The sequence below is a fragment of the Hermetia illucens genome, chromosome 4, assembly GCF_905115235.1.
Source record: "Hermetia illucens chromosome 4, iHerIll2.2.curated.20191125, whole genome shotgun sequence".
Taxonomy (NCBI): Eukaryota; Metazoa; Arthropoda; class Insecta; order Diptera; family Stratiomyidae; genus Hermetia; species Hermetia illucens.
In genome coordinates, this window is record NC_051852.1 from 139580127 (window position 1) to 139604454 (window position 24328).

The following is a 24328-nucleotide window of genomic DNA, read 5'->3' on the forward strand; positions in this document are numbered from 1 at the left end:
ACCTACCCTACTCCCAACAAAAACCCAAAGGTTATTGGAGTGATTGTAGCACCCCGACTGTTTCCGGCGTTCGCCCAGCGGTTGCAGCACCCGCTTGGCACTCTCGGCCCAAGCAAGTGTTACTCCCGCGTAAGCTTTTTGTCGTGAGTCGGGGAAGTGGCTCTCTGCCGTCCTGCCCGTCAACGCGGCCATATGCGTGCTTCCAACCTCGCCGCGTGTATTTAATCAGTTGAATAATTTGCTTTATTTTTATTTTCAATAAAAGAAATTGCTTAATTTAAACCCAGCACTCTCTTCCATTCGGCCCTTCATGCTCCTGACACGTAGCCTCTGAATCTTGAACTTCAACAAACATCAACTTGCTAACCTTCATAAACCAGTGATCACGTATTTCAGTTCTTTTCTTTGTTTGTTCCTGGAGTTGTTATATTCCCAAAATACCAAATTGCATATCATAATCTTTTATTGAATGAACCCTTCGCTTCCAATCTGGACGCATTTTCACTTCTACAAAGTGGTTCACTAAATCTTCTAACTGTTTTTTGAAAATTCCCGCCCATTTCATTCTGCAAATTTTCAAATTCAAATCATCGACAAGTCCAGCTTTTATGGCCTTTCCTGTACTGCGTAAAACATCGCATCCGCATTCCAATTGGAGCAGTTTCCCAGCCTGCCCAGCCGTCCACGGCGAATTCAACTCGCCGTCATCGCTTCGAATCTGTCGAACGAATTTCAATATTTTTGTGTTGCCACAACACAAAACACTGCGCGACGTTTTTTTGCGTTTCTTGCCTTTGACATCGGCGAAGTGGAAAATAAATTGCAATTTGGTGTCCGCGGACGGTGGAAAACGGGAAAACGTCGCTCGCTCGAGAAAAACTGTGAATTACGCGAGACGGAGTGATCGACGGTGCGCCCGGGTGACCGCGTTGTGTTGTCGCCGTGAACTATGAACTCGGAAAATCGGAGAATTTGAGTGTTTTCCTCGGGGAGTGTGTGTGAAAGTTGCGTTCAATAAAGTTTTCAGTGGCCGAGAAATTGTCAGCAAGATGGCGGATCTGGAAGCAGTTTTGGCCGACGTGAGCTACTTGATGGCCATGGAGAAGTCGAAATGCACCCCGGCGGCGCGGGCCAGCAAGAAGATCATCTTACCGGATCCCAGGTGGGTCCCTTTTGCTTGTATGGGCGGCCCGGACGCCGCGCGACGGGCCTCCGCAGCTCGGGGCCAGTGACGGCCCGTCAAACGGCCGTAGACCCAGCCAACGTCCGGAAGTAGGCTGTCTTTAATCTGTCACTCGCTGCGAGGGTCGCTCTCGATTTGTTTATTTTCCTTGGCCGTCGGTCGGCCGCCCGCCTCCCAACTCCCGCGCTCTGGGGCGCAGTGCTAGCGCCCGGATTCGGTCCGTGGCGATCACTTCTGTGCTTTGTTTTCGCCAGCGCTTGCGGTTGAGCGGTTTGGAAAGGAGGAACCAGCGAGCGGGGCGCGCGGGCTCGTCCGCCGCCGTACACCGCCAATTTTAGAGTGCATTGTTCCGGAATGATTCACCTCGAGGTTGATTCAGCCCGTGGGCAACGTCGATCCATGCAAGTGGAACAGTGGCTCCAGCTCCGGGGAAAGTGCTGCAGTGGCTCCTTGGCTCGGTCCCTGCTCCCACTGACCCCAAACCTCCCAATTAGGGTCGTCGGCGACTCCGCACCGTCCCAGCACGCCACCCTGCCCGGGCCCTGCCAACCGCCCCGTCCACCCCCGGTCGGTCGTAAACAAAACAAAAATTCTGTGGGAAATTAATGAGCCGTGAAGCGCTCGGGTAATGGCTAGTTTAGTTTTCGACTGCTCCTCGCCCGGTCCGTAAAATGGCTCCATATTTTCTCCAGTCGGTTAGCTGCCATCGCATCATCATCACCATCATCGCTCGCCATCAACCCATTCGTCCGTGCTTGCTCCCGCGCCCACACCCCCGGGCCGCCCTCCGCGTGTCAAAAAGAATGTGCCGAACGTGTTGGATTATCTCTGGACAGCGTTTTCCCCGCTTCCACTCATCGACTCCAATAAAGAATTTCACTTGATCGCAACGAGGAGATTTTTTATTGCAATAAACATTCATTAGCCACTCGGCGGCTATATTTAGACGCGATGCCAGCAGCCCATTAAGATAATGGTCCGCGGGAAATTATCGCACCTGGGTTCATTGCATTGCACGCCCCACTCCAATTAGGCAAGGAGTTTTCCACGGGGCCAGCCGGGACCGAGCGGGCAGACATTCCGTGCTCGCTGCAGGGCGCCACGGGCCAAGTCACGGCACTAACTTGGTCGGAGTGATTACAGCAAAGACGGGGGTGGAGGCAGTCGCGGGGAGGATTCCTCCCCCTAATTTCCGATGGTCTTTGTTTTTGCTTGGCCATGGCGAGTGATTTTCGGGTTGTGCGAGGTTGGGAGCGGTGTAAAGTGAACTTTTTAAAGGAGTCGCACATACTTGGATGCATTTTTGTTCCATGGAAGTGACCTCTACGCCAGTGGAAAGGGGAAACACAATGCAGCGTGAATGGGGGAAGACCGCTCCTTATCAGTTTGAAACTGTTCTTTTTCGATGATGCAGCTAAAATCCAAGCATGTGAGGAAAGATAAAATTTCAGGGCCACGAGTTGCAGAAAGGTGGGGGCGGACGCCGGGCCGGAAGCGGTGATTCCTAAAATTTTACGTAGCCACAGAGTTCTGGGGCTTTTATTTGTCTAAATTTAGGAATTCCACGTTAAATATTTTGTAGTAAAAAGGTCTGCGTTCGGTTTGTTTCGATTGCGAATGTTTGGGGGCTGTTGGGACATTTCAGATTTACACTATCTGCAAACTTACAATGCTGCGGATTCCTTAGCACTACACTAGGCAAAGTTGCTCATTTGTACGTCCTATAATAGAAGGGGGCGTGCTTCTGGCCTAATTATGGGGAGCAGCATTCCATACACAACGCAGTCAAACTATCAGTTCGAAAGGGCTCTGTAGCCAGGTTCTGTTTTCACATGGAGCAAATGTATTGCCAGGGTCTTATTTCGCATTTATATTAGGGTGGAAAAATGACCTCTCAAGTTCGCGGCTAATGAGGAAGTGTTGGTTGAAGGTTTGGCTCTTCAAAGTCTATACTCCAACGGAAGGCAAGGACGACTCAGAAAACAATGAATTCTCTAACCGCCTTGAGTTACTACTTCCCCTGGAACGATGTGATGGTGGTTCGTGGCAACTTTAACGCAAAAGATAGTGAAAGAGCTGACCCACCGTGGAGCTACTGAGGCCCATAGTCTCCACGATATAACTAATGAGAACGGTAATAGTCTCACAAAATCCTCTCGCAGCACAATCATGCCAAGCTCGTCGATTTTCTTCCCTTATCGCAGATTCCACAAGAGAAACTGAACCTTACTATATGGGGCGAAGTTCAACCAGATTGACCACGTCCCCATTGACAAAGGAACTGAATGTAGCAACCTCGAGGTACACTGATATCGTGTCCTAGTTTACATAATGAACTGTGGAAAATAGCATTATCCACCGTTTCAGCTTAGACCGGTAGCTTGTGTTTGCTTTCCTCCATTCATTCTTCCTTTCTTACTCCCCCAGAAAATACGGTAATCCGCCGTGGACAAATCGATACGTCTATCGGATGAATTGCAGTGAGGCCAGCGACTGCCCTCCCGAGACCTTCCCTACCTCTGAAAGTAACCCCATGGGCCCCCAATGTTGTAACTCTGAAATATTGACTGCTTCCTCACTACTCGCGTGAAAAAAAAATTAGGTACTCTAACTTAAATTCTTTTAATGGTACTCCAGAGACACGAAGACAGTACCCAACAAGGCTGAGGGTTGCTCAACAACATTAGAGTGCCTTTCGCCCTTGAACGTTTTGACGGCATCACCGTCAACTTCCAGTGCGCATACACATCGTATGATTTAGACGAATCAACTGAACTAGTTTATCGTCGGCGCTTATTACTGTGTTACGCATTTGGAACCGAATCCCCCATTTGTCGGAGATAAGCCATGTTCCTAAACAGAAGATTGTCAATAGATAGCGAGTGATAGTGAAAAATAGGTAGCAAATTTTTCAAGAAGTTTCATTTTTCATAAAATGCCCTTCAGTACTCCCGACGACTTCCTAAGATGCCCGTATTCATCCTATAATGTTATGCGCCAAGTGACCTTAGGGCGAGCCACTCGTTGAGACGAGCCACTTGAGAGAGTGGATTCCACTCCATGGCGGAGCAAGTAATGTAATTGTGGTCCCTCCTTAATGTATGACCTACCCACTGCCACTTCCGCCTTTCGATCACAGGGCATACGAGTGCCAACTCTGTGCGCCGACTAACTTTTTCGTTTGAGATAGTGCCAGCGTATTCCAATGATACAACGCAGATAGGTATTGACGAAAGCTTGAAGCTTTTGGGTGGGTAACAGTAGAGTTCACTTTCCATGTACTACTCCCATATAGCAACATAGAAAGACCATTAACGCAGAACAATCTCAACTTGATCTTAGAATCAAGTTGAAATAACAGCATTTCCAGATTTTAGACTGGGCAGCCAAAGCAGATCTAGCGCTCTTAACACATCGGGCAACATTCAGTTCGGTGCCACGGTCGGAAGAAACCGCGCTTCCTAGATATGCAAATTGATCGACGCCTTTGATACTCTGGCCATTGATGCAGATAGGGAGAGTGCGATGACTTGACAGACTGAAAACCTTGATTTTGTTGGTGCTTATCTTCAGTCCAACTCTATTTGCCTCTCTTTTCAAATCCAGAACCATTTGGCCAAGATCGATGGCTCGATAAGAAAACAAACAGATGTCATCAGCGTGGCCGAGGTGTTTGAGTAAAGATGTCATCGTCCAGTAAATTCCTTCACAAGGCATGAAGAACGTCACCGATAAAAAGGAGAAATAATATCGGTGACAGGATGCAACCCTAATGGACTCCGCTTTGGAGATCAAGATTTTACCTCGGTGCAGCACGTGGCAGTTCGTACCATCATATGTCGCTCTGGTAATGGCTATTATTTTCCCCGAAATGCCCTCTCTCCAGAGCACTCCAGATACAGTCCCTACTCACGCTATCGCAAACTGTCTCGATAAAGAGCAGGTGCAGGAAAAATCTAAATTCTGCGCTGTTCCAAAATGATTCATAACGTGTTCATAACCACAGGAGTGTCCGGAGAGGAAGTCAGCCTATTCTATGTCGATCAAGCTTTCGAGATGATGCGTTCCAGGATTATTTTAGCCATTATCATTGCGATGGCAGGAAGCACGTAGATACCCCTCCAATTGTCACACTCAAAGCGGGTCCTCTTCTTTTCGATCCTGACGATCACCCCCTCTCTGTGAAAGGTTTCGTTCAAGATTTCCGTACGAGTGGAAGCAGCAGATTTACAGTAACTGCAAGTGTAGTTGCGGGTAGATCTTCAACCCCAGCGGCTTTACTCTGTTTAAGTGGATTGATGGCCGAAATGATTTCTCTTCTGTGTGGAGGGACAGTCCGAATTCGCATGTTGCAGTGATCAGCCATTTCATCCACAAGAAGAGGAACTTCACCGGGTGTGATACGGTTGCGAACCGTGATGGATAGTTCCTTCCACCTTCCCAGTTGTTCATGATCATAGATAGAAGTCGACCGTTGATATCCTTCACAGAACCATCGAAAGATTTGCGACCACATGCAAGCTCTTTCGTGATGTGGTTTACAGTTTTGAAATCATTGCAATCTACGGCATCTTCTGCTTCCCTGACCAGCGCAATTGCAAATTTTCTCTTGTCACGGTGTACACTACGCTGAACTTTTTGTAATTTCGCTCGCATCACCCCCGCCATCACTCGCACTGGTCAGTAGAGCCTTTATAGCACCCGTGAAAAGAGCACTTTTGATGCCGATCCAATGCTCATCGGTATTTTCAGGCTCTCTCACTGTCGAGCGAAAGCTGAGTCATACAAGCGGTAGATGTTGACTTTAAGGGGTCGTAGCCCCCCAACCCTGTGATAAGTGGTGGACACAACGCAACGAATCTCCTTCGATGCCGATGTCAGCACCAGTCTTGTTACGCACATCCAGGAGAAAACTCGTAAATATACTCCTATTCGCAAAGTGGTCAATCAATGCCCGTGTGACGTCGGTCAGTTGAAACCCAACTGACCTTATGGCAGCTTCTGCGCTCGAACAATATACCACCAACGTCAAGGCGATCAGAGCTGCAGAAGTCCACGAACATTCCACCATTATCGTTGCAGTTTCCAAGATCGTGTTTCCCCATCATATGTCAGAGCAAGGTGTTGTCAGACCCCACCTTGGCCTTCAGATCAGCCATCATGATTAGAGTGAGTGTCACCTTTAGGAAGCCTCCACTAAACGGCGTGTAATTGCTCGTAAAAAGTATCCTTCTCTATTATATCGGAAATCTCCGTCGGTGTGTAGCATTGTACAATTGTGATGCTCGTTAACCTGAACCCGAATCTTATAGTTATAAGTCTGTCAAAAACTGGGCTCCAGATCAAGATAGCGCGGCTTGCGTCAACCGTCAACAGCAACCCAACATCGAATTCGCGTCTGCTACCATTTGGCTCTCCAGAGTACAAAGGCACATTGCTGCAAGAGGGAGAGGAGTGCTCTTCAGGATCACAACATCTTACTTCGGCTTATATCGTTGGAATTCCGGCTCAAGTTGGAGAAAGCGAGCATTCTGTGGATCCTCGCTACAGTTGTCGAGAAGCGTGCGGGCATTCCAGAAACCAATCATAGTCCGTTTTCGATAACCAAATATCATAGCCATGTGATCAGTCCCTATCCGAGGCGTTGACATTTCGGTAGCAATAAAGTTTCAAAATTTGAAGGTCGCTAGCCCACAAATTTCTAACCCTCTTATTCGCCTCCTACGACAAGCAGGGAAGACTTTGAGTGTATTCCTAACCCCCAACTCACACACACATAAGACACTGCATGAATTGAATAGTCGGTAGAAGCTTAGTAAATTGAGTTCCTGACCAAATTCTATCTAACGTTCAAAGAATATGCTGAGATTCTTTCAGACGCTTGCCCAAAGATCCCAAAACTAAAGTTTACTTCGGCAACTGCTCTTGAGAGAATTTTTGGTGGTCGTTTGACTGGCGAGATTATTGTGTCATAGGAGTATAGCCTGATTGACGGTGCCGCTTCCACGGTTATTCGTCTCCACAATCAACATCTTTGAGTGAATAGCAGAGGTATGCGCTGAAGGACTATCGTTCTGGTGTTTCGACTCAACATAACTTTTTCAAGGGGGAAGGGGAGGAGGGTGTCCGCCATGAGTTTTCATCGTGTTTGTAGAAAGAGGAACCTTCCCCTCCTTCGCCATAAACTGTCTCCCCCTCCTTCGCCATAAACTCCCTCCCCCTCCTTCGCCATAAACTCTTCACTCCCTCCCAACCTTTGCCAAAATGTTTCTCAACGATGAAAATGCATATGCAATTTTCGCTTAGTCCCTTGGCAGCCCATGCGGCGACCATCGGCCGGGCGCCTTAACCAAAACAAGTAACGGTTTGCCTGATCTCCTTTCCGGCCAAACGATTGGCCGAATCGTTCTTCAATCGATCACTGGCCACCTTGAACGGTCCAAACTAACAGGCCATCCGGATTCTACACACGATCCGACCGCCAGCCAACTGCGCCCTGTGTGCTTAAAACTGAGGAAGGAAACAGAGCCAAAGGACCCAAATCGTAGAGCGTTGTAGGACTAGCACACAGGTTGCGTTCCAAAAGCAATGCAATTGAAATTCCTGCGCAACTCCCTAATTGTCGGAGCGAGATTGAACCACTTCGAGTAGGTGGAGAGACTCTAACTTTTGCCGTGGAACCGGTCTCAGTGCTCTTCGAGGTGTGGAAACGACTGGACGTCAGTCATTGTAAATCTTTGCGCGCCGACCCTGTCACGAAAAAAAATCCACAATCGAGCAGCATTATGAGCTGAAGTTTTGTGCTAAACTCAAAAATTTCTGGAGGAGACTTAAACATGTTTCGTTAGGCTTACGTGAATCTACCCTATCCTACTCACAAGTTTGGAGGTGGTTAAAGGCCTTTAAGGGAGGCATGGAACAGACGAACGATCAATCAAAAGTAAAAACCATACCCCTTGTCGTCTAAGACATGCTCGTCCTCGACCTGCTTTCAACCCTGGTCCAAATTTCCGTTGCCAGTTTGCCGTTAGTGCTAATGCGATCCATCAGTAACTCCTGCCCACGTCACTCAACAGCGCATACCTCATTGACCGGCCGCTTCTGTTTCACTATTGGTAAAGGTTGCTTAGCGTTCGAACCCTTGCACAATCTGCTAGCTTTGCTTTGTTGTTCGACGTCATCTTAAATTTTTTTTTATGCATGGAAGTGGAAATCAGGCAGGTGGCAGCAGTGTGTGGGATTCTTACCCACTAAAACTACCCCCACTTCTCTGCCCATATCCCCGCGGAACCACCGTGAAGTCTTACTTCGCGGGGAGGGCTCTGGTTTAGAACAGCCGCGTCCGTCGTACTTTCCGGGCTCGTTCCAGTTCCTGTATCGCAGTAACTGTTGCGTTTATCGCACTCCAATTTGATGCGAACGTCAGCATTTGCTCCACGAAGTTATGGGGTGCGATAACTGCGTTGAGAGAGTCGCTTAACCTCTGTCTTTCATTCGCGAATCTAGGACAGTGGAATATAATATGCTCCATGTTCTCGAGTGTACCGGCGCATTCGAGATAGTCTGGGGACTCATTCAACCCAGAGCGATGTAAGTATTTCCTGTATTCACCGTGCCCCGTAAGGAACTGTATTAGATGGTAATTCATTTCTCCATGTTTGCGCTCAACCCAACCCTCAGTGCATGGCATCCGTGTGTGGGTCCAACTGCCTTTTTCGGAATTATCCCACCGCTGCTGCCATCTCTTATACAGCTCCTTCCTAGTGGCCTTTCGGAAGCCCGCGGTCACTTCGACCGGATTCACTCTCCTTCACCGGTAGAGACAGTTTGCCTTATTCGCTAGAAGATCCAAGGGAATCATCCCCGCGATCACACGCACTGCCGCATCTGATACCGTCATATATGCACTGCACACCATCAGCGCGAGTGGCCAGTATGCTGAACCTATTCTTCCCTGGCTCACTTTGTTATCCAGTGCGCACGCGCGGACAGGAGCCTCGTATTGCAGGATAGATTTCATCACCCCTGCGATAAGCAGCCGGGGACTAGATTTTGATCCTCCAATATTAGGCATCATCCTTGCTAGAGATGAGCTTGTGGCGCAGCAGGATTCGCGTGAATACGAGCGGGTAGATAGCGCACCGGCGGTCTTCACGCATTTTAGGACTCGCCACAAGAGAGGAGAGCCGGTGGTGAAAAAGTTCCGCTAGTTTGGAGACGGAAGGACCGCATGGAGATGAACCGGTCTCTCCTGCTCCAACCGTCGTGCGGCGTGCACGTAGTTTTTTTTTCAAATCGATCCAACGGAAGACACTTCACTTTATTTCCGAAATAATTGTGTTAAAAACTGTAATCCGTATTAATAAAAACAAAGACGGTGTCCTTAATCGTGTCAAAGGCATTCCCTTCATCATGGACTGTTCATCCCGTTCATCGACAGTACCCGCCTCCTTATTCTTCGCGATATTGTATGCCCTTTTGGTACTGGCTCTAGCGTACCTCCGCTTCTTCACTGGCCTTTGTTCCTTGGAGAATCCTTGTGTCGACGGTTTCGGGGTTGGACAAATGTGGCTTGTATTCGCTTCGTCCAGTTCGACAACAGTGGTTTTCCGTTAGTCCGTCTGCCGCATCGCTCCCGGAGCTGCCTAGTGTTGCTTCGGCTATCACAGATTATACTGCCTCAACACCTGTCTTGATGCAGTAACTCGTCCCTTGGTGCTCATGGCATCGACACTTTTTCTTCAGTTGTCAGTTTCTTGTTTTTCATTTTGAATCCATGTCTTGGTTTCAAGAGTAATTCGGGAAAATTATCCACTCTGGTTAATCTGGCCACGAGGATAAAGGCACTATCTGAAACTGAAGCCTCCAGTATTCAGAGTCCTCATACTATAGACCAATTCTTCCCATTGACCACACAGACTTCGGTGTATGCTGTTGCCTTGGGGTCCTATTAACCTTTCCAGTGTAGGGAGGATGGTTGACGGGCTGTTGCTTCGGTTTATCGCTTGCCAGAACAGCTTTCACGGAAAACATGACAAGCAGGCAAACAGCTTCTCGCCAGTTGGATGAACCTACTGCCAGCGTGCTCTGTAAATTCTTGGCTTGTCCAACGGCCACCGCGGGCGGTCGTGTAGTGTAGTCTTGTCAAATGATGTAACCTTAACCTGAAGTAAAATCAGATCAGGCCACCACCGTAGGTTCAATGCCAGCCAATGCCGCCAGCATCGTCGTGCTGTATATAAAAGCTTGCCCATTTCACACACACGGAAGTATTACGAAATAAATTCTTCTATTGCTGAGAAAAGTTAAGGCAACTTCCCAGTCGCTGACCATGAGGCCTATTGGTGCGAAACACTCACCGCCCGCCCGAGTACCTAGTTTTCGATCGACTTTGCCTTATGTGATCTACCTCGGCTACGAATTAAATATGCCAAAAACATAAGCCGCATCGACGAATTCAAGGAATGTGGTGTTCGTGTTCAGTAGGCGGGAGATGCAATCCGTGTCCTTGTTTATGGCAAGAATACCAAGCAGACTCTCTTGTATGTGTTTCAGGGAAACTTCCTTGATTAATTTGTCTCTTTGATTGTCAGTCAGATTGGGGAACCCTTCATAATTATATCGATTGTTTTTCGTCTCCTACAGGCTGTCCCGCAGGAGCTTCCACAGAGTCGTATACAAGACATACTTTCAATCCACTCCTTGTTTCGTTGTAGCTAAAGGAATGCAGAAATTTTTGAAATTTTTCGCCAGGTAGGCTTCTAAACTTCCTGAACGACAGTGTCTGCCGTTTGTTCACCACTTACAAAGTTTAAGAAGAAACCTAGAGGAAAAAAAGAGAGTTTCACGTAGAACAGGAGAGTTTAGAGTACACGAGACTCCACCATCGAAGAAGCAATGGATCAACATTACTCGGAGGCCATGTCCGATGGGGCCTCCCTTTTCCAGCCACCCACATACACGTACATGGCAATGGGAAGCAAGCTTGAGAAATTCTTAGATTACTTGTTTGCCTAATTTAGCTGCAAATGTCACCAATTAAGAAAATAAATCTCATTTAGTATGTCCTTAAGATGACAGCATTCCACTGTTTTGCGTATAGCCTTGCCTCCTAGTTCGTGGGAAGAAGTACTTGTGATGCAATTCACGTTAAATGTTGCGTTAAAGGTCACACATTTAAAGGATTCAAATCAGCTTCAGTTGAACCGCAACACCTACATTCAGTTACCTGAGTGTCATTTAAATTCCTCAACTGAACTTTGTGTTTCTTTACTATGAATCCCAATGCAGGAACTTCCCTGTTGTATTCGGTTACACCTTCCTTGGATTGTTTGAGTTCGAAGATTATCCATCCAACCGCAAGTCCTTGACATTTGGAACGTAATCCTTATTTTATAGAAAGTCCTCATACGACGAATAAATTATAATCAGCCTAGAAAAGTGATCTAGGGATTCGAATGTAGGATTTGATCTCCTCCTGTAATCTTATTTCGCCGTGGAGACTAGCAGGACCTTCACCTCGAAGAGAAGAAAGTATCAGCTCCAACCGAATTGAACTCAGTTCGCTGTTTATTTACTGCATTCAACGGGCTATGGGTCGCAATCTCCCTTGTGTATTCTTGACGTACATCTCTCGGAAGCACTGGAATAAAACTCGCTTCCTGCCAGACGATTGAAATGTTGCAACACCAGTAGCTCCGCACCAAAGTTCAGCCACCATTTAATTCTAATCACAAATATAGTTTAATATTGTCGTCCCCGCAAGCTGCTTGTGATAAGATTGCTGTGCGATAGTGGGAAATGTACACAAACAGCATTCCGGGGAACCATGATTGTACCCATATGGATTTAGAGGAAAAGCCGCGCTCCAGCTATGGCCCCCATGACGCTTGGCTGCACTTGAAGCCAAACCGTCCCCAGTTATTAGGAGTGGATAAAAGTTTAATTGTCTCGCATTATTATTCTCGTTATGACCAGATTGATGACTTTGTTTAGACTTGAAGCTCGTCCGTGCGTTGGATTGTGTGGAATTGAAACAATAACTGGGACCATAGCACATGCACGGAGTACACAATCTCTTGACTAATTAGCCGATAATAAATTGTCATGTGGAGTGTTCATCGACAATGCGAATCGGCAATGGGGGCATATGTGCAACTGCATTGCAAAGAACGTGCCTCGAAAGCATTGCGAACGTTTGAAGTGACATCAATGGAACATAATGTTACATTGAGCGAAGGTCACATTCATGACACTACCTCAGCACGTGGTCTGTTTGCTAAGATTCCGAATATTGCCTTTTTCGAGAGATGAATTCCGTCGACATATAGCTCGAGGGGATGATGTTGAAAGAACATTTCACTTTGCTTCGTCATTTTGTCATTCGCATTCGTTGCTTTTTATTTGAGAAAAGGATCCACAGTGAACCTGTCAGTAGAATACGCCCATAAGTTTTTTTTTGGCACAGTCAGGAGTGCATTGCTCTTCTCTTTGCCCTACCCTAGATCATCCAAGGATATTCTATGATAAGAAAACCGCGGTTGGAAGCAAAGAAAAATACAAATTTCAAATTCATTAAGACGCCGAAAAAGAACGTTACCACCTGGGCTCCTCGTCCCGATTCTTCTTAAAAAGGAACATTTGGGGCAAAGTTCTATGCTTACATATACGAATACATATTCAATGTCTCTACACGAAAAAGGGATTGAAATAATCCTCAGCTCAAAGAAAATCAATGTATCTCTAAGTTGGGGGGCTGCAACTCTTGTCTTGGGCTCTTATCACATTCATCACAGCGTTCCCCCGGATGTTTGTAAGAGTTGATTATATGATTTTGTTAAGGGAAAAGAAAATTGAGGTCGATTTTAAGTAAGGATGATAACAATAGAAACTGACTTTTCCAAAACCGACCTCAAAAAAACAACACAACAAATTATTCGAATATTTAAAATGGCTTTGATCACTGGTTCAATCCTCACAGAGTTAACAATCGCTAATTGCTAGTGATAAAATATATTATGGTCAGTACCCATAACGTGTCCACCACGCCAACGTAGCATCGTCGCTGGTTCGCCTAAATGTCCTCTTGACAGGCCTAAGCTCCTCTACCACTCTGCACCATGTGTTTCCAAGGCGGCTCGCTCAACGGCCACTTTGGAATAATGGATTGTATGGCATGCCATAGCCAGCACTAAAATTGTCACCCATAAAGTGTAAGCCGTCTTACCATATTGTCGAAAGCTTTTATTTTACAAGACAATGATCTGACCTGGCTTCTTAGCAAGAAAACTCTTGGCCGCGGTCGAGAGAAGAATCCTACGAAAAATTTGGGCCCACTACATGAAGATGGTCGATTCCGTAGACTACATAACGACGAAATCTATGAGTGATACCACGACCGTCAGGTTATCGACAAAATCCGGCTGCCTAGTTTACGGTGGGCAATGGATGAGGATGATCCAGCCCAGAAAGTCTATAAGGGCAATATCTATGGTAGAAAAAGAAGACCAAGCAGACCCTTCCTGGGATGGAGCGATGGCGTAGACTAGGACGCCAGACAGCTTTTAGGGATACCGAATTGGTGAACCTCTGCACAGAACCGAGATATCTGGAGTTCCTTATTAAGGCAGGTCAGACTGGATACCGGCTGTTGCGCTGTTAATGATTAAAGAGTGTCCCATCCATGAGTGACAGAATTCGACCTTGTCGGACTCCGCTTTTGACTTCAAATTCCTATAACATTTTACCTCGATACAGCACTTAAGATTTTGCCCCATCATATGTTGCTTTGATAATAGCTATTAGTTTCTCCAAAATCTAGGTGAGAAACTTACTTTTGACGTCTCTCCTAGAACCATTGAAAGGGTTGCGATCTGATTAGAAGTCCGTTGCGGGTGATTCGAAACTCAACTAACATTTTGGCAGGCGTTGTGCTCGAAAAGTATGAAGCCAATAAGGGAGCGATGAAAATTTCAGAAATTTGCCAACCTTCCACCGTTATTGTTACAGTCACCAAGGTGCCTCATCACCATATGTCCAAGCAAGGTATCAGAGCCTACCTAAGAATTCTGAACATCGATCACGATTTGAATCCTCTTCTGCACTGCGGGTTCACAAATAGCATCCCTCTCCACTATATTCCAAATTCCCGTTGGTGCGTAAACCTGCACAATTTCGCTTCGTTTTAATCTTGACGAGAATCTTGCAGCCAAGGTCCTCTCAGAAATCGGTTCCCAAGTCAAAAGGGCACGCCTTGTGGTGGTAGTCAGCAACAGTACAATACCAGATTTGCGTCTACCACCACTAGACATCATTTATTACAAAAGCACAGGCTAGCAAGGAGAGGAGTACTCTTCTGAATGACACGCAAGTATTCACTTCTTGGCTTCTTGAAGGCAACGCCCGATTACGTCCTCCAATTGCGAAATGCGAGTATCAAGTTGCAATCTGTATCGATAGAATCCAGATCTAACCTATCTAACCTAATCTAACCAACCCAAAAATCAGGAAGGTCCGCCTATAGGAAATTTAGGCCTTAAAATATGACCAATTCCTATATCTGCTCAAATAAACTTACTAATGGTATATTACCAACTTTTAGAAATCGATTGGAAACCTCCCTTAAATTCACTCTAGGAGTACCAAAATTTGCATCAGCAAGTTTCATGAAAATCCGACCATTAAAGCTAAAGTTATAGTAGTTCAACCTTATCAATATATAGATGGGGGAGAGGGTCGGGGGTCGAAAGTGATAATTTCTTTCACGAACCCATGCCGAAAATTCTGAAAAAAAACAGGAGACTGCCACTATATGAGGTTAGACAATTAAGTAATTAGACTGATTCCATAAAAACTGTATATTTAAAAATTATTCTGCGACTCTGCCTTCCCCTTAAAAGTAGTCCCCCTGGGCAGCTATACCGCGATTCTAGCACGTTTTCCAGTCTTCGTAACATTTCTGGAACGCTTCGACTAGGATGTCCGCGAGCACCCTCGTCACGGCGGCTTGGATGTCCGTAATTGACTCAAAATGGGTTCCTTTGATCATCGATTTTGTTCTAGGCAACAAAAAAAATCACAGGGTGACATATCGGCGAATAAGGCGGCTGTTGCAACACGGCGATCCCTTTAGAAGCTAAATACTGGGACACACAGAGGGCGGTGTGGCACGGCACGTCGCGATGAAGGATCCAGTTACGAGCGATGTTTGGGCGCACCCTGTTGACTCGTTTTCGCAATCTTTCGAGTACTTGGCGATAGTAAACTTGATTTACGGTTTGCCCCGGTGTAACAAACTCTTTGTGGACTATTTCACGGCTATCAAAAAAGGTAATAATCATCGTTTTCACCTTCGACTTGCTCATGCGAGCTTTTTTCGGGCGGGAGGCGTACGGAGACAACCATTGTGAGCTGTGGTGTTTGGTTTCCGGGTCGTATTGGAAAAACCAGCTCTCATCGCCTGTAATAACTCGATCAAGCAACGTGGGATCATTTTCCACTTGTTCCAAACAGTCTTCTGCGATGGTCATTTGATGCTAATTTTGCTCCTCAGAAAGGTTCTGTGGAACCATCTTCGCGCACAACTTTTTCATCCCGAAATCGCCTGTTAAAATTTGTCTGACTGTTTCACGGGTCATACCAATTAAGGGGCGCACACGCTCCGCATTCGCGTCAGTCCGCACCTCAACTGATCTCCCACTCCGTGTCTTGTCTTCTACGCTTTCACGCCATCGAAACTCCTAGGCACGACTAAGACGCACTATCATCATGCACTTTTACAATTTTAGCGTACGTTTCCGAAGCTGTTTCGCCTAATCTGGCGCAAAATTTTATCGCGACGATTTCCTCTAAATTACTTCATTGTTACTTATGATAATTGTCTAACCTCGTATGGTGCCTAGACTCCGAAATACTCTTCATATCGATACCTGAACAAATAAAGTTAATAGTAGTATATTACTATAATTTTTAGTGATTGACCGCAAAGCCCCCCTTAAGGTCACCCCAGACACACGAAATTTTGCAACAATGTAGGCTATATCGTAGACATGAACCTGCCAAGTTTGGTAGAAATCGCACTATTACTAACCAAGTTATAATAGGTCAAATTTGCCGCTTTGGTGAACTTCAAGACAAATATTTCCCGACTTGTTTGAAATTCAACCTACTTACCTCGCCCATTGTAGCTTCCACAGTCTCATTGCCGCGGGTACTTCAGGCTTATCAAATAGGATGTTCAATCATATACTTTTTGTTCACTTAAGCTTAACTTATATAGCGATTATCGTTTATACGGTATTAATGACTTACCTACAATATTCCGGAAGGATTTCCATTATTCTCCGGTAAAAATCCTCGTTTTTACTGCGAAAATATGTCTATGCCTCTAGAGTATACTTCAGTCATATTCTAGTCCTATAGGAGATTATGCAGAAACCGAAAAAAATGACATACGGAGCATTGTGTGGAAACTTAATCTTCAGTAACACAGTTATATAATGCTCCCCAGATTGAAACAGAATTTGAAGACTCCTTGACGCTACACTCCGATGTCGATCTTCCCTTCTTTCTGCCAAATGTGGATCTCTAGTATTTTCGTTCGATTGACCTTACTAATTTTTTTTTGGGTGTTCTTGGATCGCCAAAATTTTCATTCCAAAACAAGTGATCACCCGAGTTGAGAGATGGATTATAGCCCTATGAGATCACTCCCATCTCGGAAATATTTTCCTGCCTGCTACTTTTTATAACTCTCTTTTAAAATTGCTTCTGATATTGGTTATGATATTTACTGCATATCGTCCTTCTCGAAACTCAAGCATTCGATGCCCGACTGGTCCCCCTGGCTTCCAATAAAACTGGGACAGCCACAAGGTCTCCAGTTAAGAACCTTGAAAAAAATGTATATATATATGTTTAAGAATGATTCAAGCTGTTGGTTTTTCGCAAGAAGAATGTCAAATTATCTGCATACTTCCTCCATGCAGACCATGCCTTTGCTTCCGGTACGCTCACCACTATTCAAATTGCCCTTGCAATCACTGCAGATGCAGTTTTTGTGGTGGCTCCATTAATGTTTGAAGCGCTTCTCACCTGTCGAAGCTTCATCCGATATGACTGCATTTTGCTGTCCACCTTGCGCCCTAGAAAGTCCAGGTCTAGATCGTCCAGCTTCTCCTCCTCATTGGGCAGATCCATTTCCCTGTTTGGTTCTTCCCTTTCAGCCGCAATAGTCATCGCGGTTCATCCGAAGCATCTCCCCATAGTTCCTCCCTACGCACATGCATAGGTATGATGCAAATATGTAATTGATGAGGCAGTTACGGCGTTTAATTGCGTACAGGGATTGGTCGTCTACCCAGTTCGTGAGGAGTTTGCCTTTGCTCTCCTCCTTGCTTCTAAATACTCTTCTTTATCGAGCGTATTTACTCCGGAAATAATTTCCGCAGTATATCCACCTAGCTAGCTATATAGATAATGGCTTGCCTCGTGGTACTTCATTATTGACCTACCCAGAATATCGTCCCTCTTCAGATCGGGTTTGGGATTCATGAGAGCATTTCCCTCTTGTGAGTCGATCTCCGATGCTCCACGCTTCCTTGACTCCGATGCTCTTTTGGTTTCAGGCTTTCATTCAGATAGCGTAGATACCATTTAGCAGCTTAGGCATCTCTCCTTCCTGAAGTGTGATAAACTAGCCACAGAGGCACTTTTGCGGGTCTATGCGTTCGGAGTTTTTGAGCATGGGCCTTTGTTGGCTGTAATATTCGCCGTAGGACAAAGTTGACCTTGGTTCCACTGCTTCAATTCCCCTTCCCTTCTTGAGTATAGTGGCTGGGTTTTCAGTATTACGGAAATTTGCCTTCGCCTGATGGACCAGTTTGGATGTGGTCCGGGGTCATGCTTATTTGTTGTTAGTTTTTTTTTTTTGTATTCTTTTCTGTTAGGGTACTCATTTAATTCCCACGAGTATATGGGAGTAAGAATATGAGTCTTTCTTAAATCAACTCCAGTTGTTTTTTCTCGCCATCAGACCTCGAACCATGTATCAGTATGTCTTCCAAATGCCCATAGTCGAAAGGTTGTCTAAAACGATATTTTAGTATAAATATCGTCGACATCTATCATAACTAATCAAAAACTACTTCAGATATATTAGGCAAAGACGGCTTCACGGTTTCGTACCAGGGCAGAGTCAAATCGTCAGACGCTACCTCACCTCTGTCCTGGGAGCAGCTCCTTTATATAATTCGCAGAACACGACATGGCTACGAATTACCCACACTTTGGGCTAAAGCTTGGCCAGAGCTCAACATACTTTTTTTAAGTATTGAGGCCAGAAACCGTAAAGCCATCTTTGCCTAATACTTTTGAAGTTTGGGTGCTAAGCCCTAAACGAGGGTCCGTGGACCAAAAAAAGAGGAAGTAAGTTACTCCCCACTTGGTTCGGTCCGATATCAAGTGGATGCGGACTTAGGACTCCTCAATCCTTAGAAAAATGTACTTCAGATTGTAGTGTCCTCACTTCATTAAACTTAGGACGTTTACGTGCCGCCTCCCGGTTCGAACGAGGTATCGCAAGTGGAAATCCGGCGATTTTGCACTTCCCCTTATAATAATCGCTCTAACGTTTCTGCTTTATTCCAATTTTGGGCGTTTCTTCCTCCTGCTGGCTCCTCATCACCCTGCATCTTCTTAATATATTATCTTCGCATCTCCTATGTCAAACAAGCTTATACCCGGCAGGCATTTTAATATGTTGCCTACTTCAGTATTTCAATTTAGCATCTGCACAGGGCCCGGAAACTATCCCAGAACATATATGGAGATTTTGTCAATCTCCGTACAGAATCTGCAAACAATGAACTTTTCCCCAGGTGATAGTTTAGCCGGCAATGACTAGCACGTATTCCCACTATGATCCGGAGGCTCTTGTAGGTGAGCACCCTCAATCGCCACCGAAACAACTATTCGTGTCGAGGGTAGCGTACTCCACCACTTTCGACGAAATTCTGGCCTGTATCACAAGCAAAGCCAACTCAACTTTGTCACCTCTCTCCTCTATGTGAAGCTGACGAAGGATAATTCTTTTTCAAAGTGACGTATCCCCACGACTTCGATGCTATCGTCCCATCTCCCTTCTGGCCACAGGTGATCTTCGTCAAGCCTTATCAGAGGACTAAGCTTCAAGAAAATTTGCGACCCACCCGTTAGCCTCGCAGTACTTGGATGATTCTCATAACTTTAAACTGTTTTATCAAAATGTAAGAGACCTAAGGGCCAAACTGTCGGGCTTGAAACTGTCTGCCTTAGCATTCCAACATCACGTCATCTACGTCTCTGAAACCTGGTTGGATGACACGATTTTAACTTCCGAGCTCCTCGAAGGTTACTCTGTCTTTCCCTGTGAGGGAGACTGCGCTGTGCTTGGAAAGCCAACCTGCGGAGGTGTCCTAATAGCTATTAAGTGCCCTCTTCGCGCCGAAATCATCTTTTCTTCCTCCTCCTCCACCTACGATTCTGTCTCTATATGAGCCATTCCACCAAACTTATGCCGTTTAGCATACCTCAGCCCCCTTCTCTGTACGTGAACAGATTATCAGAAGTCTTAATCGTTTTGTTCCCCTCACTTCCTTTTATCCTCTGTGGCGACTTTAATTTTCCTATGCTCTCCAGGCCTTCCCTCCTCCCTAGTAACTCCATCCAGTCTCCCCTTCCTTTATCGACTTTTATATACGCCTATGCCGCTCTCCAATTTAACTTTTCTAAAAACCACTTAGATCGCACTCTTGATCTTGTCCTCTAACCTTCCTGTGCGTTGCCTTTCCACATCTCCTCATGCCCCCTCTTACGTTTCCCCTGACGCCTATCATCCTGCTCTCGAGTTCGATGCTCAGATATCGCAACTCCACTCCCCTGTCGCACGTAAGCCTACCAAGTTTAACTTTAGTAAGGCGAATTTCTAAGGTCTGAACTTATCCTTGGCGGTAATCAACTGGGCTCCCCTCATTTCTCCATTAACGTGCGACCAGGCACTCAAAACCTTCTATACCACATTATCTGATCTTCTTCCGTGTTTCGTCCTCTCCTCTCCTAAGCGCTTATGTTCTTACCCTGTCTGGTTCACTACTGAAGTCTTCAAAAAACTTCGTAAAAAACACATTGTGCGGGAGAAGTTCCTGTCTCCTAGAACCTCAGTTTTTTTCCAAAACTCTGCGTTCCGTCACATCCTTAATATGTAAGCCCAGAAAACGCTGAAACCACAAACCTTTCTCGTCCCATATTCGAAACTTCCGTTGTCCTACCCAGCTATCTGTCCTTCCATTAGATTCTCTAGCTCCTCAGCTAACTCCCTCCAACTATCTTGTGATTTACTCTGCCGCTACTTTTCCTCAGTCTATGTTCCCTTTCCTTCCTGTTCTTCTCTCCCGCTAGTAATGCTGCCTCGCATCGCCTAGCATTCCCTTTTTTACCTCTCTCCTTGTCGAGTACCTCATTAGCAAATGAAGGTCCTGCCTACGATGACTTTCCAAACCTCTTTTTGTTTAAAACTGGACAGTCTGTCTTCCTTCCCCTATCCCTTATTTTCAACAAAAACCTCGAAGAGAATCATTTTTCCGATTTTCGGAATGGGGCTCTCATCATCCCCATTCACAATAGAAGCGATTGTACGCTTTCCGAGAATTGCCGTCCTATTTCCCTCCTCTCCCTATCATCATCATCGGCACAACAACCGATATCCGGTCTAGGTATGCCTTAATAAGGAACTCCAGACATCCCGGTTTTGCCCCAAGGTCCACCAATTCGATATTCCTAAAAGCTGTCTGGCGTATTGACCTACGTCATCGCTCCATCTTAGGCAGGGTCTGCCTCGTCTTCTTTTTCTACCATAGATATTGCCCTTATAGACTTTCCGGGCTGGATCATTTTCATCCATACGGATTAAGTGACCTGCCCACCGTAACCTATTGAGCCGGATTTTATCCACAACTTGACGGTCATGGTATCGCTCATAGATTTCGTCGGCCAAACATTCTTCGGAGGATTCTTCTCTCGAACGCGGCCAAGAGTTCGTAATTCTTCTTGTTAAGAACCCAAGTCTCCGAGGAATACATGAGGATTGGCAAGATCATTGTCTTGTACAGTAAGAGCTTTGATCCTATGGTGAGACGTTTCGAGCGGAACAGTTTTCGTAAGCTGAAATAGGTTCTGTTGGCTGACAACAACCGTGCGCGGATTTCATCATCGTAACTGTTATCGGTTGTGAGTTTTCACCCTAGATAGGAGAAATTATCAACGGTCTCAAAGTTGTAGCCTCCTGTCTTTATTCTTCCCGCTTGACCAGGCGATTTGATGTTGTTGGTTGGTTGGTTTTCAGTGCTGACGGTGCCACCATATATTTGATTTTGCCTTCATTCCTGTGCGGCCCAAGATCTCGCGCCGCCTGCTCGATCTGGATGAAGGCAGTTTGTACGTCTCGGGTGGTTCTTCCCATGATGTCGATGTCGTCAGCATAGGTCTGGTCCTCTCCTGCTGTTCCAAAATTTAGAAAGATATGTCAGCGACTGTTTGTCCCCTCACTTCGGCCACCACATAATGAAAGAGCAACACGGCTTTGTTAAGCGTAGGTCCACTGCCTCCACCTTGCTCGGCTTTACCAGCTTTGTCGCCAAATGTCGAAATGCACGGCAGGAAGCACATACCACGTACATTGATTTTGTTAAAGCCTTTAACATTGTAAATCAGAAGGTACTTCTATTCACTATCCAAAATTTCGTCTCTAAGGGTTCCCATACCACATGTTTTATGGCTTGTCTCTTATCTTTCCAACCGATCTTACTGCGTCACTTTTGGATGGCTGCACATCCCGCTCCTTCTCCCCTCCTCTGACGTCCCACAGGAATCTATTCTGGTCCTTTAATTATTTTTATTTTTTATCAAAGACCGTGATCTGGTCACCTTCCCGAAACTGTGTTTGTCTTGCTCTTGAAAATGAGGAATGTAAATTCATCCGTCCCCCCTTTTTTGAGAAAAACTTCCTTCGTGTAGAGTACCCCTACCGCTCCCGCTTTGTGGGCGTCCCCTTCCTACGTAGATCCTATATGGATTTATGCACACTTTTTAAACACTCCTTACATACGTAACGCGATATTTTCAACGTGCCCTTCGCAGAGCTGGGAGGCTACTTCCATTCCCCGATTCCTAGGCTTTGCTGAAGTTACAACGCATTACAGCTTGGTCCTTTTAACTTCTTTTCTTTAAGTAGTTTTAAGCATGGGATACGATTGTTGCTTCCTCCTACTCCTGAGGACAATAAGTAATTGGAGTTTACTCTGCTTATTGTCCGTTGAATAAATAAACAAGTATTTAAGGTCTTCGTAGTAGAGTAGTATTTCTAGGAGGTGCAATATGTCGTTCTTGAGAAATCACCATAAACAAAAAGTTGTCCCAGCAAAAAAACATATCCTTGCCAAAAGATTTTACACCTCACATAAATCACCTCGAATTACAATCATTCCGCTACTGCCGCGACATAAATGCAATTAAGATCCATCCCAAGGTATCTCAGATTCTCCAAAAATCTCATTACCGCACATTCGCTCCACATATGTAACCAAAACGCATATGCAATCAGTGTAGCTCCTCAAATAGGAGTGAGTACTTGTCCATGTGACCTCCGCAGCACATGCTTAATTGTATTGCCCACCTTGATTGTTCAATCAATGAGCGTTTTGTTGTCATGTTAACAACAGCCTCATTCGCAAATATGTTGCAAAACAAGTTGATTGTAAGACTCAGCGCTCTGATCACTTTGCATATGGCTGGGACAGTAAAACATGTTTATTATGACATTGATAACGCTATACGGCGTTTTTATTGTGCATTGATAATGCCGCGAATACAAGTCCATTATCATGCACTTAATGTTTTCTGCGTGACACAAAGTGGTGCTTTTTGGGTTTTATTTTCTCGAGCCCTTGGAAAGTTTATTTTATCTAAATGGCCCATGGTGTTCACTCCGAGAGACTTTCTTGCAAATTTTCGTGGTACTACGTGAAATCAAGCACGTACATATATGTGAGTGCCGTCGTGAACACCATCAAATCACAATTCCTCGGAAGAGTTGAGATATTGCAAATAGTCGCCCACATAAAATAAATTTGTTGCTCGTACCTAAATATCAAAAACATTTCCACAGAAATTGTGGAGAGACTTCAAACTTGGGGCACCGTCAGTTGGAACAGTGCAAAGGAGAACAGCGCGATAGTCGGTCTCACTGAACAGTTTCTTAGACAATGTTTCCAGACCATTTGCCGATCCACGTGATCTCAGTATGAAGATAAATGTCTTCTATCAGCGAACTACTACTCTATGTTCTCGAGGCATGCAAAGTGGATTCAACCATTTATCATCAGAAGCAATAATGTCAGCGAAAGTTCGCAGTCTTCATCAACTCTGCTGATATGATTTCTTCGTCAATTTTTTGTAGAGGAGAGAAAGAACGTGATGTTTTAATGAATAATGAAGATTTAGGAAAATAAGGGTTATGCCGTGGCGTCAATTTTCAAACATTGGAACTCTGCTACACTACAAAGGAATGAATGGCAGACATATATTTCTTTATAAAGCTTTTCTGCACTAAGCAACGGAATCTCGAGCAGCGCCACAGAATGAAGTTTTGTGTCAAACTTGAAAAAACCGCCAAGAAAATCTTCGATGTGGTTAAAGGCCCATGGAGATGCTGCCATCAGCCGCTGAAATATCTTTGAGTGGCACGCACTCTCGAAAGAGAAGAAGAGAGTGCTCGACTAGGTTTGACGGACGCCCCGGTCGCCCGATAACATCAAGGTTGTCGAAAAGCTGGCGGAAATAAAACAATCGTCTGATTTGTGAGGAGTTAAAACTTTTTTATGATGCCATTCATGCCATTATCATCATCAACGTTGCGCCGTTGTATCCGGTCTAGGCCTGCCTTAATAAAGAACTCCAGACATCCCGGTTTTGCGCCGAGGTCCACCAATTCGATATCCCTAAAAGTTGTCTGGCATCCTGGCCTACGCCATCGCTCTATCTTAGGCAGGGTCTGCCTTTTCTTCTTTTTCTACCATAGATATTGCCCTTATAGGCTTTCCGGGTGGGATCATC

The 24328-nt window shown here is 45.5% G+C and overlaps 1 protein-coding gene across 2 annotated transcripts in view; it reads left to right on the forward strand.

Moving 5' to 3' along the window:
* Positions 1-303: 303 nt before the first annotated feature.
* Positions 304-24328, forward strand: part of LOC119656249 (G protein-coupled receptor kinase 1) — a 119236-nt gene continuing 95211 nt past the window's right edge. The window contains exon 1 of one of the 2 annotated variants that reach the window (XM_038062663.1): positions 304-1162. In XM_038062663.1, coding sequence (XP_037918591.1) covers positions 1050-1162 — 113 coding nt within the window. In that variant the 5' untranslated portion in view covers positions 304-1049. The remainder of the gene's footprint in view (positions 1163-24328) is intronic. The other variant, XM_038062664.1, reaches the window with a different exon arrangement.